Source organism: Cyrtonyx montezumae, unplaced genomic scaffold, assembly GCF_038088225.1.
Source record: "Cyrtonyx montezumae isolate F1298 unplaced genomic scaffold, pur_monq_1.0 scaffold_0, whole genome shotgun sequence".
Taxonomy (NCBI): Eukaryota; Metazoa; Chordata; class Aves; order Galliformes; family Odontophoridae; genus Cyrtonyx; species Cyrtonyx montezumae.
The window spans coordinates 48,012,597-48,031,273 of NW_027071824.1; the positions used below are offsets into that span (position 1 = coordinate 48,012,597).

General features: G+C 39.4%; 1 protein-coding gene across 2 annotated transcripts in view; it reads left to right on the plus strand.

Moving 5' to 3' along the window:
• CEP85L (centrosomal protein 85 like) overlaps positions 1-18,677 on the plus strand; it is a 105,942-nt gene that overhangs the window by 64,811 nt on the left and 22,454 nt on the right. For both annotated transcript variants that reach the window (XM_065734640.1, XM_065734648.1), the window contains exon 4: positions 9,156-9,277. In XM_065734640.1, the coding sequence (XP_065590712.1) occupies positions 9,156-9,277 (122 nt within the window). The remainder of the gene's footprint in view (positions 1-9,155; positions 9,278-18,677) is intronic.

Sequence of the window (18,677 nt, forward strand, 5' to 3'; positions counted from 1 at the left end):
TCCATCACTTGTTCCACGCACAAATTATGTGACTATCTTCCATGCCTGTGTGCTTCTCAGTTTATAAGTGAATCCTGTGTTAAACTAGTTGTGTTTCTTTTATTTGTCAGTGTTGCAGAAGTTTCAGACCAGAATCTTCAAGTATCTGACTTTGGATGTTCTAAGAGTTGATTTTGCAGAATTAAAGTAATTCCTTCTAAATGCTGGGGGGGTGGGGGGAGGAATAAACAGGTCTGTGGGAGGCAAAAAATAAAAATAAAAAGAATGGAAGAGAAATATTTTTTCAAAATTACAGTGCAAGAGCCTGAATCGCTGCTGGTTGTGTAACAATCTATGTGCTGCTGTGCAGGGATGGTGGTGGTAGTGCCCCTAAGCCATGGAAATCTTGTAGTAGTAGATCCACATGCTTTTTTCTTGCTGGCTGAAATCTAGATAGTACCTCCAAGGAAGAATTTCTACAATGGGAACAGAAAATTTGAGTGTGCCTTTAATGTTTCCACCTACTGAGTCCTGTAGTCATCATGTACTCAAAAGAATCCACAGACCTTCTCAGATTTGCATGGATCTGTTTCTTAGGACAACTTGTTTTCATCTTCCAATACACAGTAAGATGACATACTAAACCTCCGTATTCTGCTGCATACAGAAAGAACATCATTGTCTTTTTCCTTCTTTGTTTTTTTTCTTCTTTGTGTTCATGATAATGAGAGCTGAAGGACAACAAAAGTGAATTTAGCAGTGATTTTTTTCTTCTGTTTGAGATTGTTTCTGCTGAACTATTTGAGTTTACCAACATAAGGGTGTAGAAGGTAGTAGAGAAGGCAGATCACTACCTGATCACCTCTTCTCCAGGTGCTCTCAGTTATAACATGCACAGAAGTTTCATCTGCAAAACTTGAAATGAAGGAATTTGTCTGGATCCCATTCTTTGTGCAAGTGCCCGCTGACACCAGTTCTGGATTGCTATTTTTAAGTAAAAAGAGTTATTTTGTGAATTTGTGTGAATGTTTGGTTTTGTTTTCATGTAAATATTTTGAACATCTATGCTTTATTTTTGTGGGAGTTTTTTGTTTGTGTTTAACCTCTGTTAAATCTGATGAATGTTAAATTCACAGTTAACGTTTCTTTTAAAGTCATGAAAAGCTGAACCAAACAATGCAGATGAAGAGAGGCCCAGTTTTCTGGTTTGGGGGCTGACACTTTTCACAGAATCTAAAGATCATCCATTTAAAAGCATTGGTAAAGAATTTGAGGATCACTTTTCCCCAAATGCCTACTCATGCTTCAAATTACATTGAGAGGAACGCTTCTCTCTTTCAACACGTTTGCATGTCAAGGGGCTCTGATGCTTTGCTTGGTAGGGTCTTTTAAATCTTCTTTTCCAATTATTGCACGGTAATCCCTTTTTTAATCTAATATTTGCTTAAGTTGAACTCTTTTAATTATATCCTCCTTTTAGAAAAAGGCTCCTGTCAACTTCTGTACAACACTGGTGCCTGCTGTGCTCATCTTGGCAGAGTTTTCAACTGTGCTGCTCATCTTGTGCAAGCTAGCAAAAAATAGAAGCATTTTTGCTTCTTACCGGTCACTTTTTTATCTAGTTTTCTTTGAAAGTGAGCAGAAATAATATTCAAGTAACAAATAGGCAGTTGACTCAGGCCTTGATAAATTGATATTTGTAGATATCAGTGATCAGAATTTATCTGAAGGTGTCCAAGTGCAGATGACTGAGATACTGTACTTTCAGGGATGCTTCCATTCAGGATTGATTTGTGATTTATTTTCTCCCTACCTAGCCCATTTCTTATTTATTTCTGTCTTTCTCATACATTCCATACAATCTTTCAGTGAATAATGTATGCCCTACGCTTGTGCTGCACTTAAAACAGAGGGTGCTTTCTAGGCTTCCAACAACCAGTCACTTTTTTGTCATGCTGCTTTCCAAGTCAGAATATGAAACATAAAAAGTAAATTTAACTTCATTGTGTTCAAGGAAAATAGGTTATGGATGTTCTCCCTTTCATTTCCTGATTTCTTTTGAGAACATTTGAATTTAACTGTAATGTGAAGATAAAATGAACACTTAATAAAACAAGTGCTTCTATACTTAGGAAAGCCCCAATTGTTATCAGTGGAAAATTCCAGGCACTGTTGTTTTTAACGTCATGCTAAGTGGCACCTAGAAGTGTTTTGTGTTCATAACATTTGCCAGAATATAAATGGAAAGGATTTCTGACAAAAATAAAATCAGTGTGGTGTGGACTACAAAGGAATGTTATAGCAACGCATAAAAGTCGGAGCTGTTTAATTGTTCTTGGGAAGATAGGCAGAAGAGGGTGCCCAGCTGGCAGCTCTGGAATTGCTGCCTGAGAGGAGTGTGGTGGCTCAGGGTGGCTGAGGTGGGAAGGTGTTGAGGGTTGAGTGGTGTGGCTAGTCTCAGTAAGACCCTCCTCCTCCTCTCACATACAACAGCACGCTCCAGTGGGTGTCCTGCCAAGCCTCCTGGGAGTCACTGTGTTGACTTCTTAGTTTGTTGGTTGAGACTTTTGTTTTCTATTCCAATGTGTAGCCTGGGTTTTTCCACAGCTCCTGCTTCTGCATTCAGGTCACCAGTGCATGCAGTCCTTGCCTGTGGGCCTGGGCTGTGATGCTGGCCCTGAGCATGCTGCTGTCACTCAGCTAACCTGCTCTGGACTGTTCAGGAAGCACCTTCACATAGCAATGAGCAGAATCAGCCACAGTACTTCGTTTCTATGTGTCAGTATCATAGCAACTCGCTGCTATCCTGATGTAAGCTGCTGGGGTGAAGAGCACGGCTTCTCTCTCTCTGTGACTGTCAAACCCAGCCTTGACAGCTCAGAAGCTGCAGTGCTAGGGAAGCTGGGAGAAGGAAACGTACAAATGGCAGTGAGTGTGAGGGCCATGATGTGTGGGTCCTGTCTTGTCTGCAGCGCTGCTTGTGTTTGTGAGAGATGCTTCAAATGTTCTTGGCAAAATGTTTGATTAATAGCTAGATGGAGGATTGCTTTTAGACAACAGTTTAGTGTTGTTACTGTTGATTCTTTTTTTATTTGGAAGCTTTCCCCTTCAAAAAAATAGGATGCTGGTAATGTCTGTGAATATTCAGCATTTGAGTTTCAATTTTTGCTGGAAAATGGTTAAAAAATCGAACAGCAGATACGATAGTGCAACTCTGCCTAAAAGGCAAGAGGCACACTGGCTGCCACTTGCAAAGCCAGACAACTCTATTGCAGTTCTGAATGCTTGCTGCAACAAGAGATGAAGAAGGGCAGAGCACCAGCAAAGGACTTCATGGGCTTGCTTTATAAGGCCCCGAATAACTCTTCAAGGCCAATATGGCTGGATCCTAATTATATAATGGCCAAAAAAAAACCCAACAGCAATGCTTGAAAATGAGAAAGTTGTCCTTTTATTTGTTGTATTGCTTAGCCAATTTTGAGACTCAGAATTACCAACACTCAATTAGCTTTCACAAATCAGTGTACCAACAAGTACATCTGTCATGCTGGCTGGCTGTTAGAGCTCCTCACTGTAAAACCTATGCTGTACAATCATGGCTATATATTTTTAGGGTCAGCCATTTCTTAAGTGAGTTTTAATTCTGTTTTATTTGGCCTGTGTTGGTACCTAGCTGTGATTCTCCTCTAGATGTTTCATCCATTATGTTCTTAGTCACAAATTCTTGATCTAAGCATAGTTTAAACCTAACATTGAGCAGAATTTCTGATGTGTTACTAAATAAGGATGGACTTGCCTCATATTTTCTAAAACATATCCAGTGTAGATCTTAAAACTCGAATATTCTTTTGGTTGCTTGTGATGTGCTTTATTTGCTTTTCCCATTTTTTATAGTTAATTCTTTATTTTCCTGATCCTCTTATCCCAAATTTAATTCCATAAGTTATGGTTGTATATGTACTGTCAGCCTGGGAAATGAAGTATTTACTGTTTTCTTTTATGCTTCTTTAGCCTTTGACTGTAGTATTCAGTTCTTTATTCATAAATCTTTTTACTAAGCTTCCTAATAATTAGGATTGTTCTTCTTTGAACATGTTCTACTATTTCAGTGACTTTCTGGTAGTACAATGCCCAGAACTGAACTTATTTTTCCAGCTGAGTTTATGCCAGAGCTATTTAAAGCCACCATTGTGTTCCTTCCATCACCCCCTTTCGCTGTGACCTGACACACACTATGTAGGCAGTCCAAACTTGTTTTCAAGCAGCTTAAATTTTGAGCTCCTGACAAGTTTATTCTCCCCGCTAGTCTGTGATCCTTCTTTTGTTAATTACTTTGCAGTTTACATGTCTATATAAAGTCTACTTTGGAATTTTTTCCAAGCTTTGTTGATTTTTTGTTACTTTTCTCATTTCATGTTTCACCACTCTCTGTTAGTGTAATGCTAACCTCTCCATAATACATCAGTAGTCCTTAGTACCATACAAATTAAATATTCTTCAATTTTGATTTTAGTTGTCTCCTTCTCAATAAAAATTCCCCAAGGAGCAACACAGGTGCCAATGCTGGACTGAGGATGCACACATGGGCATAATTAGACATTCTGCCTCTCTCCTCCAGAACTGCTTCAGATTTGTATAAGTACAGCAAAACAAGGTACAGCCTATGTGTTAGAGCCAAGAACTTCTCTGATTATATTGGCTGCGCAAAATCACTGTCTCCCCTAAATGGCAAAGTTGTAGGAGAGCAGAGCTGTAAGTAGGTGGTGGTGAAGCACAGATGCTGCAAATCAGGATTTCTTGGTTCAATCTGTACTCATGTTTTTACCCATCTGAGAATGTATTAAAATACATTAAAATGCTGCTTTGTGGCTACTTGTTTCAGCAGGGTACTGCACTTTCTGTAGAAATGATTCCTTGCATAAATGGGTACTTGCTTTGCTGAAAAGTGATTAGGGCCAAATTCAGCTTCACAACACTTGTGCAGCATGAAAACCCTTAGCCCTGTCTTGCTTTGCTGGCAGGAAGACAGTCTTGGAGGACTGTCTTGACTAAAGGAGCTGTTGCGTACCAAAGCATTCTGCCTGATGTTGATAAGAAATCTGGGGAGGAAGGGATAGGTAAATCCTTCTTTCCTTGCTGTGTGTGGGGGGATACTGTTGCAGAGCTCTGCAGTGACCACTGTACTGGTTCACAGATGGGAACCTGTTCCCATTGCAGGGGAGGAGAGAACAAGAGGCACCTCTTTGATAATGGCTGCATGTGTGGGTTTGCTGGTGCCCTTACCACATGTTGAGTTGGGATGGCGAGAGGTGAGTCCCTGAGATATGCAGTACTTTCTCTACGTCAGTCTTACCAAGAGAGCTTCTTGCTGTGTGGCTGACCATGGTTGTGCTGATTCTTTGCACTGGGTTAATGTGGGTGCACAGTATTGGTTTTCCTCCAAGTAATGAATGGCAGTCAAACCTCACAACAGAAGATTAACAGCAAGGTGTCAACCAAAATACATCATTCTTGTAAAATCTTTATAGTTGTAGTATAGATAGTGTTAAATTATTTGAACTGCAGCTTTAAAATTCGAAATCTACTGCTTTTTTTTTTTGCTTGCTTTTACAGTAGATGTCATTTTGATATTTTTTTTACTCCACCTGCAATATGGTGTATTATGATGTGGAATGCTGCTCAGTAAGCTGAAACACTGAACTGTTTTGGGTAGAAACTACGGAGAAGATAACGTTAATTATTGCAGTTAAAATCACAGTCATTATTGGCCTAAATGATCCGTATGTCGTTATCCTGTAGTCCAGAGAAAAGTTTTTTTCCCACTGCTAAGAAATGTGATTGAATCAGTTAGCAATGTCTATTCCAGCAATAAATATTTACATATGGGCTAGTACAGCAAAGTTTTTTAAATTTTATTTCCCAGCAACTAACTGTGTCTTAGCAGTGACTTGAAGGCATGCCAAGTCATGAAAATCAAGGCTAAGTCCTTATCAAAAACAAGCAAGAACCTTTGGACACCACTGCTTTAACTGTGCAGATGTTCTTAGTCCAAGGCTGATATGCTCATAAGAGTTGCCAGTTGACAGAAATAGTTTTATTTTGTGGGCCAGATGGAAAAGAATGCTGTCTGTTTCAAGCTAGGTTTATTTTATGTGTGTATGCTTTTTTGTATTGTGGAGGATTCAAGTTGAGTACTTAGCATTGGGAATGATCTGCTCTTCTGCATGTCAGTACTAAAGACATGCCTTGCTCTTTCTATTTGGCTTAATGTCCTTAAAAGATGAAGTACTCAAATGTAAGTGGACCACCTGTGTGCTACCACGCCATTCAAAGCATCTGGAAAGTTGTTTGGAGTAGTCAACACCATGTGCTCATAAATAAGTGAAGTGTCTTGTTATTCTGGGCAGTGCTAAGAAGTATTTTTAGCGGGTTCTTTCTTTTTTAATTACTGAAATGTGATATTGGATCTTTTGTTTTTTTTATCTCTTCAGAGAGATAACTTGAAGAACAAAGGCAATTGAAACAATGTAAAATAACGTTTTATGTGTTATGTGTATATCCAGCAGGCATATGCTCTATAAGATTTAGATAAATTCCAGCAAACATCTCGATCAGTCAGCTAAGGGAAAGAATTTTGAAGAATTAATTTTGAAGAATTTAGCACTAGCATCTAATTGGTGAACTGTTACTCTGTTCTTAACATTGTAAAATGCATTGCCTTGTTTTTCAGCAGCCTTAATATTTCACTGTCTTCTTACTTAGTCATTTATTGAAACCTAAGTTGAAGGCTTTATGTTTAATGTTAGTGTTAACTATGGAGTTTGCATGTGTGCTAGATTTAAGCAACAGGTTTGCTTTGAAGAATTGTGCTAGGAAAACCACTGATGGCTTCCAAAATGTTTTCAGTTAAGATGGCTTCATATTTAAATAGTTGTCTGTAATCTCATCCAGTCTCTGTTCCCTTTTAGTTGCTTTTCTGAAGGTTTATTTTTATAGTTTGCTCTTAAAAAACAAAATTTGCCTCACTCAGTAATTGGGATGATTTGGCTTTGTAAAGCCATAGGCTTTCTGTTCGTAATGTCAAGCAGTTGTGGGTGGTTGGTTTTTGTTGTTGTTTTGTTTTTGTTTTTCTGGAGGGGTAGGGAAGGGGTAGAGATGGAGTTTCTGATTCTGAGAAGGAAAGAAAATTGAACAAGGATCCAATCCACCTTCATTTAGAACTATTTCTTCCTCCCTCCCTCCCTCTCTCCCTCCCTCTTTCTTTTTGTCTGCAACCCAAGGATGCTGAGGTGGATATATAAAATCAGTTAGCACTGTAGTTGGAGAAGCAAAGGAAAAAGAATTTGTAACACCAAGTACAGTGTCGGTAACTGATGTTGTCACTTTATACTGTATGACGTGGCATGTGTGACTAAGAGAGACTTTGACTGGAATAGTTTTATGCTGGTGACTATTAATTCAAGCAGTCACAAGAATAACTGTAATACAGAGCAATATGTGACAATCCTAAGGTATTCTGTAAGTACTGATGACTACTTCGAAGTTATGTGGTTTGGTTTTGGCAACCCAAACATAATAAATTTTTCATTCATAGATCTGTAAAGCTTAAGTTTCTTACAGGAAGAACACTTGGTTAACAAATCAGTTGAAAATCTTAACCCAGCTTTTTCTTTCTTTACCTCCCAGTAGAGTACCATCTTTGTAGCTTCCTTTGAACAAGCCTAAGTTTGATGGATTTATTAGAAATAGCAGATGTGAAAAGCTTCATTCAATAATATTTTCACAGGGTATGCTCCAGCAAGAAGTTGTACAAGGCATCTTTTTTAGGCACAATGTTTGAGAGAATTTCCAGATGCTTTTGGTGGTTTTTAGTGTTTATGGGATGTAGTCATGAGTGAGCATAGGGCAAGAATTAGTAATCATAGTCATATATCAGTGACCATTTTAAGGTTTAGAGCTATTAAGCACAAATGAGCAATACAGATACAAGTATTATTAAAAACTCTATTTTAACTTTTAAACCAAAATTTGCCATATTTTCACTTTCTTTTCTTGCTCTCTTCCAAAAACTTAGAGGCACCATAGTCCAAGGTGTCACCCCGATAATATGATAAGTCTTTTTTCTTAAATGGTGGTGAGACCCTGGCTCAGTCTGCCCAGAGAAGCTGTGTCTGTCCCATCCATGGAGGCATTCAAGGCAGGGTTGGATGGGGCTCTGGGCAGCCTGATCTGGTGGGTGGCAGCCCTGCTTACAGCAGGGGGTTAGATCTGAATGGGCTTTAAGGTCCCCAACCTAAGCCATTCTGTGATTTTGCTAGTAATGAGAAAAACAGTGGAAGATGAGATGAAGGCTCATGGCAGTTGATGCTGGATTGCCTCCATCTGAACACAAAAATCCTAACTTAAACTTTCCCTTATGTGGATTTCTGATACAAACACTCTCATAATGCTTTTTATACTCTGAGTATAAAAATATTCCCTATTAATCATCCCAGTTAGTTATTTACTCTTCTTCCAAACCATGTTGTTGTTGGCTTCTGTTCAGCTTGACTGTTGTCTTCATATCAGTTTGTAACGAGGCAAACTGCCTGGCTTTTCTGAGTATCAGTGGCAAGACTGAAATCTGCTATTTCTGAAACTCTTTTTCTTGGAAGAAGTTAGGATTTAACCAGGATTGTATTCCCATATTCTATATTTCAAATGCACTTATTTACAAGACTGTTTCTCTGCTTGCTCTAAGTTACAGGTGGGCGTTAACAAGTTAAAGGAGTGGATTTTTCTACAGTTATTGAGCAGGTCCAAAGCTATTCAGCTGTCTCATTTCCAGTACTCAGCTGCAGCAGCATATGAACATTTTCTGTCATTTGTCTTAATAATGTATTTAAATTCTAAATGAGCTTTCCATCTCAGACTGGTTTCAGAGCTATGAAGTCATTAGTTATTATGAAATAATTTTTAAGTAGTTTAGGCCATACTAAAGTCTGTTTAAAGAAAATGTGTATAAATCCAATTGTTTTATATAAGGCAAACCTGAATGAAGTGTAAAACAGCATTACATTTCTGGAAAAAAAAAAAAAAAAAAAAAGCCAAACAAGCCACTTTATGAATTCATGAATATATAGGAGATAATCTACCTTTACTGTTTTGGTGGCTAATTATAGAAATATTTTATGCAGGTTCCATCTGGAACGTCTCGTCAAAGTTACCCAGCTACCACATATCAGGACTTCAGCAACTGGGAATCTCTAATGAAAATTAAAGACGGGCTGCTAAGACAGAAAGAGATTGTGATCAATCGGTGAGTAAGCTGCTCTTTGCTGTGTTTGTTAGATCAGATGACATAAAAACTGATGCAGAACCTGAAACAGTAGAATCATTAGCTTTCAGTCCTGCAAGTACTTATGCACAAAATATGTGGGACTTAAATCTTGCCAGGAGACAATACAGGCTGCTTACTGAAAGTTTTCTACAGATTTGGGAATTTACTCAGGGGTTTGATGCTTTTGCTAAGGAGAAGGGAGAGCAAGACCAAAGCTAGTTCTGCTGTTATCTTGCCCAGACTAGTTTCATGCAAGTCTTCATGCTTGTATCAGACATCTTTCTGCTTGTACGTAGGTCTTGGGAGTGATGCAAGGTGAGAGCTGGTAAACTGCCTTGTACTGATTCTGCTTGTCATGGGAAAAGAAAGAAATGCAATATATCTGAAGCCAGCTGATAATTAAAGCTTTGATAAATTGCGGAAACATACAGTAGTAAAATCCTATTTAATTGCTCACACAAATCGTTCAAATAATGAAATATTAAAATCATTATCTACATATCAGGAAATTCATAGTTTCAAATTGAAATTGTTATCAGTCTGAAATTAGAGGTTGGCAGCAACTCACTGCTGTAAGTTTCTAGTACAGCTGATGTAATTTCTGGAGTTCTAGATGTTTAGATGGAATTAAGCCTTAATGAGGAAAATGTGCTTTTAATAAAGGTCTTGAGCTTAATGAAGCTTGCACTAAATTAGCAAATGTCATCAGGAGCTGTGGAGTTTGGGTGTAGGACATTTAAGAAGGGTATTTTTATATTTGACATAATTATCATTTGGCTTAGTCTGTGTTTTAATAATAAACTCTTGACTCATGATTGAAAGGAGTGGTTGTTCTTATCTTGAAATAGTTTTGCCCTCTTATTGTTGCTTTGCTCTGCTGCCTGGGGAGAACTGCGTAAAGCAGGTGTGTGCTAATCACAGGAATGTCAGGCATCTGGGATGAATGTTTTTATATTTCATCTGATAGTTCCTCTCCCATAATTGGGTGGAGATGGACAACTTTGGCAACAGAATTATGCCTGTGCACAATCTGTTATTTGCCCTCTTGCAATAGGAAAAGTAATTGTGGCAGTTCAAGATGTTTCTGCCCCCTAGCAATCTGCCCAGTGCCTCTGCTGGCCAGTATCATTTTCCCTATATCAGTTTAGACTCATGGTAGCATGTGTTTTCCTGACCCTGCAGGAAGATGATACATGAAGTAGGAACCACAGTGGCTGGTGCTGTGCTCAACATCCTGCTTTAATGCAGCTCTCCCATGAGGAGAAGCAGTTAAGATGGAAACATTTGTAGTCATTGGATAGATCTACTCTGTCAAGAATTTTTTGATCAGCTATTTAGGGGCTGTCCAAACTACAGCAGATTTTTGATAACAAGCCTGTTCTATCAATGGTAATGGTTTATAACCTGCAGCCTGCCTGCCTTTCAGTTTGTAAACACAAAATGCATGATGGCCAGGGGCTGTCTTTTGGTACCTTTGCTGAGCACCTACGCTCTACAAGAAGGCTTGTTACACAATGGCAGCTAAGCCATCAGTTCACATTACTCTTCTCACAGTGAAAATGGATTTACAGTCAAGGTGAAGTTTCATTTTACTGAAGTGACAGTTGGCAACCTAGTTACCTGATATTGTCCATCCTGAGAGAGAAAAGCAATTTCTTGACATCCCAATGGCAGTGTGTTAGTTCTTTTTTTTTTTTTTTTTTTTGTATGACTTAGAGAATAGCTTTTTCTGGATTTATGGTAGAAGTTAGTTAAGGTGATCCCTTTTCATTCATCTGAAAAGAGAAAATGCACTCTGAAAGCTACTGAAATGAAAGATCACTTTGTGAGTTTTTAGAGTCATGTGCTTTAAGTAGGCATTTGGTGTTACTGTAAAGCACAATGTAAATTGTATTATAATCAGAAAGCACAGAAAGGACAGTTGTCTAAATATTAAGCCTCCACTTAGGCAAACAGAAAAGGCCTCAAGATTTATGATTTGAAAACAAAGTTACTTCAAATAGCTGAGTTGTGTTGTTTAAAATTAGAACAATATGATGTTGTGTATTTGGAAAGGTCTTTTAAAAGATTTTAATAGTGCTTCGGTTTGGGTTTTTTTTATTGATGGTTTCTCTCATAGAGGAAATTGTACATAGTTGCATTTCAAAATTCTAGAAGCAGAACACCATTATGAAGTGCTAGTGTTCTATTTATTATTAGATGGAATATTCATAATTCTTAAGCATGAATAATACATTCATTCAACACAATCCATATTTTCCAAGAGGGATGCAAGGCATTGCACTGAGAGTCAAGATGATGTCTGGTACTAAACCTAGGATTTTTGGCTACTGTTATACTTAGTCTTATTTTAAACATTTTTTTCCCCTTATTTAATGAAAATTCTGAACACCAGCCCAAAGTGCCTAAAATAAATGTTGAATGTATAACCTGAAGGATATCAGCAAGAGTTAATTAATGGGGGAGCTGGAGAAGGACAGGTTACCCCCATGCCATCTGGAAATTAGAGGAACAGTAAAGGGGTTGGCCAGAGGATGCTGGAGGTGGGGCTCTCAGCTGGTGCTCTGGCCATAGATGTTTGCAGTTGAGAGGTGTGAGAAACAGCTGAATATAAAACAACACACCAAGAACACCCTTGTCTTGCTTTCGTTGCTAGCTGCTCTTTCACCCTCGTGGTTGCTGTCCTGTCTATTTGAAGTTAACGCGCACGCTTATGTTGTGAATTGCAGCAGGAGGTAAAGGAGTTAAACATCACAGCTGAAATGCTTAAATCTGTTGATGAGCAGGAGATAGAGGCTGCATATGTAGCTGTGTCCTTGAGGTGCTCTGCCTTGTTGTAAAGGTGGCAGAGAGGAAACAGAAACTACTGCCTGCTTCCCTTCTTTACCCATGGTGATTAAAGGGCAACAGAAAACCAACCCATCCGGGTAACATTATTCAACTTCCTTGTTGAATCTAACAGTTTGGAAAAGCTAACAGTTTGGAGAAGCTGCAAACAAGATCTTGTTTGAAATAATTCAAGAATTAACACTTGGTATGTGAATCACCACACTTGGGTAGATTTGTGTGTCACTGGAATTCAAAGCCATTAGTAGAACGCTAGGAAAAAAACAGCCACTTGCATATGTGAATTGAATAAATGGCTTGATGTGTGTTCTGTACACTGAACATCAGATTTCCTAGTAGATGAGTTAAAATTGATGGGACTTGTACATCTGAACAAGTATAAATGAACACAGTAGTATAAAATGAGTGGATATAAAAGTGGTTTGATTTTGCTTTTATAGCTACTGTAGAAATCCTTGCCAGTTTCATGAATCAAAGCTTGAAACCTGTTTTTGAGTCAGCTCTTAAAGAACAAGGGAGGCACCACTTTTATAAAGTGAAAATGTGGCATGAGGGAGGGAACGTGGCATGTGTGTACAGAACACGGTGGCACTTTCTAAAAGTGTGTATCATGCTTTTTCCACTTAAGATCTGATGGCGCAGAGTGTGAATAAGGATTAGGGGTCTTAACAATTTTGTTTGCAAGAGGAAATCTGCTGCTGTAATGCTTATTACTAAAATGTCTGTCACCCAGTGTACAAAATAATTGGATTATGTCATTGCCTTACTTCTCTGGCAGTTTAATATGTGACACTACATTATATTTGGCAGCAGAGGGAGCCAGCAGTATATGCATTAGTTTAGAAAATTACAGCATCACATTTTAATTCTCAGTGCTGTTCCCATGCTGTGTTCTCTGTTCAGTACATTAAAACTAAAACTACAGCATTATGGTACAACTATGAACATCTTCTCAGACTGGCAAGCCACTGTGGATGTCTCTAGTGTGATACTGGCACCGTTTGGTGGGGATTGCGTGTAGGGAGGTATGTGAATAAATGCCAAATATCTGAACATATGACATAAACTGCTGAAAATAACACTTTGCATGCAGTGTTCTTATCCAGACAGCTTAAGGGCATTTGAACTGCTTTTTAAGGAAAGGTAGATAGGAAAGTATCACTTTAGTGAATAGCTGTCATTCTTCAGGGCATAGTAATGTTCACAGTCTCCAAACAGTTGCTAAATTATTAGCTTTCTATCCAGAGTTGAATTCCATTTTGCTGTTTTCATTGGGACATCTGTATTAGATTTTCTTTGCCTCCTGTCAAATGGGCCTGTCTTTACTTTTTGACATCACACTGGGTATGCTGATAGTGTTGTGTTCATGTTACTGCTACTGCAGGGCTGTAACTTCTTAATTTTTGGATGCTCTGTAGATCTTAACAGAGATCTGGGATATTCCACTGAGTTGATGTCATTTTTGATAAATAGCACTGAAGCTTTATGCCTTCCTTGATCATGTACAAATGTACAGTGGGAGTCCTGTGCAGGGATTAGACTATGAGGAGCCTTCTTGAGTGTCTCAATGTGTAAAATACTAATTGCGTGCAGTAATATCTTCAAAAACATGAATTTGTCTCTTTTTGATACCACCAGTCCCCTTGGTAGTTGCTGGCTGAGGTATCTTGGGCCAGTAAACTTTTAAGGAAGCATTTTAACAGTTCTAAAAGTTCGGTTTCAGGAGCCAATATCAGTAATATTGCTGAAATGAAATAGCAGCAGCCCCTTATTAAATAACAGCCTAAATTGTGGCACCGATGAGGGGTTGGAAGGACCTGTCTAATGCTTCTTCAAGCTAAGGGGATACACTGCAGCAGTATTGCTCCTGACCCATGCAACCTGTTCTTCAAAGCCTGCAGTCACATGCTTTACAGTGTTTCCAGGTTGGTCAGTTCAGAGATTACTTAGCTTAATCATTACAAAACTTTTTCAACTGTGTGTTAAGTTCCAGGTCATGCTTTCCGGACCTCTGGTAGCTTTTCTTATTCCTTGAATTCTCTCCAGCTGATTTTACATCATCTGGAAGTGTCCAATTTGACAGCTGAGGCTTCCCTCTTGCAATCTGCCCTTCTGCATTGCCTGGTTTTGTAGTATAACATCATGTAGTTATGCTCAGTAATTGCTCAATAATCCCACATATTCTCCTCTGAAAATTCATTTTCTTTTATGTGAGTTTAAATGTTTTTAAGAAGTCTCACTCTTGGCAGAGATGGGGGGAGCAGCATGACTCCTGTCAGGAGGATGCAGAAGTCACAAAACTCCATGGAGGGAGGGAGGGAGTATCCACTGCCTGGGCAGTCAGCCATGTCCATGTCCCTCTTGTTCCTCACTCCCCCTTGGCTATATGCCAGACACCATTTGAACAAGTCAGGTGCAGTTGTTGGCTGTGCTTTTACCTAGCATCCCCATATGTCAGTGCTAACTTGCCTCCTGAGATCAGAACAGCATATCAAACTTCAGTGCAATTCAAAAGAGTCACTTAAAAAGTAACAATCTGACTATTAGAGAGTGTCACCTCTGGGAGTCCAGAACAGATCTCTCATGTTCTTCTCCACATTAACTTTTCCATGGCTGATGGAAAGATAGTGTTCCTTTTGGGTCACAGATACGGGTTTGCAAAAACAAACAAAACACCAAAAAGCAAGTCTTGATTGCATAGGAAATTGGAGTCTCTCATTCTTGCATGAGCTTTAGTGGTATCAGAGCAATTTGGCTTGTCTTACAAGTTACGGAAATGTATTTGTGTTGTTTTAGGACTTTGTGTACTACTGACTTCCCTTTCTATCAGCAGTTTGCATGTCTGATCCCAAGAGATTGCCTTTAAAACAAAGAGATATAAAAACTAGCATCCAGCTTCTTGAATCATCAAAACAAAGCACCATACCTCTTAACTGTGGCGTGGAATGAGTGACGCTGGAACTTCAGAAGGACTCTTATTATATTACACTTCATGTTCTGATTCTGAGGAGGTGTTTTGAATCATTTTCACCTAAAGTGATGATTTCTTGATAACCTTTGAAGGTGAGCATTGATTGTCATTTGACTCACTATGAAATTACTAAGATGACTCCTGTAGTGGAGGAAGCTGCTTTCTTCAGTTCCTCGAGTGTCTGAAGATGCTGGACCTTTATCTTCATTTTATAGGACTCTTAAACTTATGCTAATTTTAGACTTTTTGAAGTTGAAAGGAGGAGATAATTCTCTGGTGACCATGGGTTTCTAAAGATGCTTTCATATTAGAATAAGTGATGAAATGATTTTATGGAAACAAATGAGTTGATCCTCAGGTTGTAGAAAATGTGGCTTGTTTCCAGGCAAATGCACATATGAGTGTCTGCCTCAGCATGTGTGCGTGGTTAGCTAGTCCAGTGTGAATATGAGAAAATGTTGTGAATGCCAATTATGTTCTACAAACGTCCTGAGAGAGGCACAGGAGCAATTTGTATATTGAACAGTTTATTTATTATTAAAGCTGGCCTCTGAGGGCAGTCCAGGCTTTTGCATGCAGAGCTGAATTGTGTTGATGGTACTTCATGTCTTTTTTGCTGATTTGAGTTTTCGAAGAGATTTGTTTGAGCCGAAGGACAGAACTCCAAATGAATTGAAATCAAGATTCCCCCCACCCCCACCTTACTGAAATTTCAGTTAAGGCTGTAATTTTCTTTTTGCACATTTAAATGTCAAGGGATGTGAGTAATTTTCCTCTGGATTCTGGCCAGATTCATAAGTAGAATCTCAGTCATCTGGCATGGGATGAGCTTATCTGCCGTTTCTTGGAGGGCCAAATGTTGTCTTCCCCATGTCAGTCTACACAGAGGAGCAACGCAGGAATTATGCAGTAGTAGCAGCCTCATGCTGCCCGAGGGGCAAAAAGTAGCAGCCCCCCAGGGGCTCTCAGGAGGCAAAAGCGGTGGTGGGCATTGGGCAGGGATCTGGTGAGGGACTTCAGCAGACTAGGCAGCAGTGTGGTGTTCTTCTGTTCTGCATGTACCAACTGGAAGTGAGCTACTGATTTACAGACTTGGCTTTAGGTATGCTAGCAACAGTCACTTCGTTCCAGGTCATACTCGTGCTCATTAGGAGAGAGCAGTACAGATGCTAGGCTGTTTCTCTGTTGGTGAGGGATTGAAAGGAGTGATTTTTTTCCTTAGGTGCATAATCAATTAAAAGTATTCTGGAACGTATGCATTTTCCAAGATCCTTAACGTTAAGGTGAAGTCACTTGTGAAAATGGTAGTCTTCTGTAAATAAACTTAGCTAGCATGTAACTAACTAATGTGGGAGTTGGGACTGAAGAGACAGATAGAGGGAACCTTAGAGCACTTAGCCACCAAGTCTGTCTTGTGTCTTGGATAACCTGTCACTGCTGCTGAGTCCCTTTAGAAAGAACATACCTGGGCGCAGCACAGGCAGGATTTGGTCTTAGGGTATCTATATATATCTGTATCTGTAAATTATGGCTGAAGTTCAAAAAAAGGTGGTGAAAAGGCTCAGAGTGAAACTCACAGGGTATCAGTGGAAGTTTCAGAATAATAATAATGAAAACATGGGTGTAACAGGCAGATTACTTCAGAGAAAAAACAAAACAGAAAAATCAACCTATCTAAAGTAAAATCTAACAATACGGTGGCCTCCGTATCTTCACTGCAGAGCTCTTCTGTAGGTAATGGAAGTGGTATTCTTGCTCATTTAAAGAGGATTTAAAATTTGATTGTTCCTGTGCTTTCCATTCCTGGAGACTTCTGTGCCTTGAAACTGGAAAGGTTTGTGCCAGATTTGTCTTTGAAAGCAGTGATATTAGTGCTATGTTTGTATTAGCTGGATGGATGGGAGAGTTAAAGTTTATACACTTTTCCATGATACTGTCTTCTGAAATGTCAAATTAAGTATGGCACACTTTTAAATATCCCTCTCAGAAGGATATCTTTCATTCCTGCTATTTGAATTTTTTCTTTCTTTGTTTATTTTTAAAGAAACCCTTCTTCCTTTTGAGTCCTAATGATTGGTTTGTGACTTCAGAGCAGGACTGCGTCTCCAGTTCTTCCCTCCTCAAGTCTGAACATAAAGGGGGAGACATGACTGGACAGAAACTTGAAGTATTTTCTCATCTGTCTGACAGGGGAATGGGTTAAATCCTATGACAAGTCCTGTGATACTCAGATAACATGCCAGTAATTCTTACTTTGCCATCAACATAGAGTTGCAACACCCACTGATGGAGAAATGGAATTTGTGAATGAGAGCACTTTTTGTGGTATTAAGTACAGTGTTTCTACTGCCCCTTAGTTACTCTCTGGTTTCTGTAGAGGAGCGTTTGTGTGTGTGTGTGTGTGTGTGTGTGTGTGTGTGTGTGTGCTGAGCTGAGGCCTGGGCCTGCAGACATTGAGGCACAGCTAGCTAGCTGCATTCTGGGGCATAAACATGCTGAATGCCTGGGGAGAGCTGATGGTGTTTCAGCTGATTAGTGAAAGGGAAGAGCTGTGAAAAGTTTGCCATGATTGGTCAAAACAGTTACAGAATTTCAGCCTGCTCTGCTCTGCCCTCTGTGAACATGGAGGGTGCACGTGAGTTACAACACCGTAGCGGTTACAAGGGGAGAGTGGCCTTGCTGCCCCGTCTTTCCATCTCGGGATTATTTGTATGTTTTTTGCCTGCCCAGTGTGGCAGTCAGCACGTACCTGAGTGGAAGATGGATTGGTAATGGGAAGGCTTGTGGGGACAGTGTCCCCTCTGCAGTACACAGGTCATGTTTGTGAGAGCACTTAAATAATGTTTGCAGCCTGTGGTTATGCTGCAGATTAGTAGTAACAGCTGTGGGGTAACAGAAGATTAAAACTGTCTTAGCATATGAGAACATCAGTGAGAAAACGCATCTGGTATGAAGTCTCCAAAGACTTAACAGGACTGTATGTAAATAGTAAATATGTTTCTATGGTGCTTTATCTTTCCCTCTGCTTGTGACTGCTGGGCTGTTCACAGGATTTTTGTCTCTGGGTGGCACGAGGTTAATGATATTTTGAGAGAGGCAGTTATGTGAAGAAGCTGTGCAGGATCTACACAGACGTGAAACATTTTCATGACAAGTTTTGCTGGCCGGGTTACAGATGGGGGAGAGTTTCACGCTTTGCAAAGCAAAAAGAAATGCAGTTACACTCTTCGCTCGTGCGTCTCTATTTCATCGTGGATTAATTTGTTCTACCTTTTTTCCTACAGGGATTTGTTAGGGTAGAGAAAAGATTATGAACAACGGTACTGTAGTTGGAGGTTCAGAAATATTTAAAAATGTTTACTCTGTGCATTAGTGTTTGTTTTGGGCTATTGAATTCCTGCCCGTCAGTAAGGCACTGCTAGGATGTGATCAGCCAGGAAAAGAAAATCGCGTGGTGTCTTCAAGGGATGAGTGGCGAATGGATGAATAATGTTAAAACAAATGGGGCAGGGACGTTATAATAGCTGTATCTGGTAAGTAATAAGGTAATAAAAAATGAAA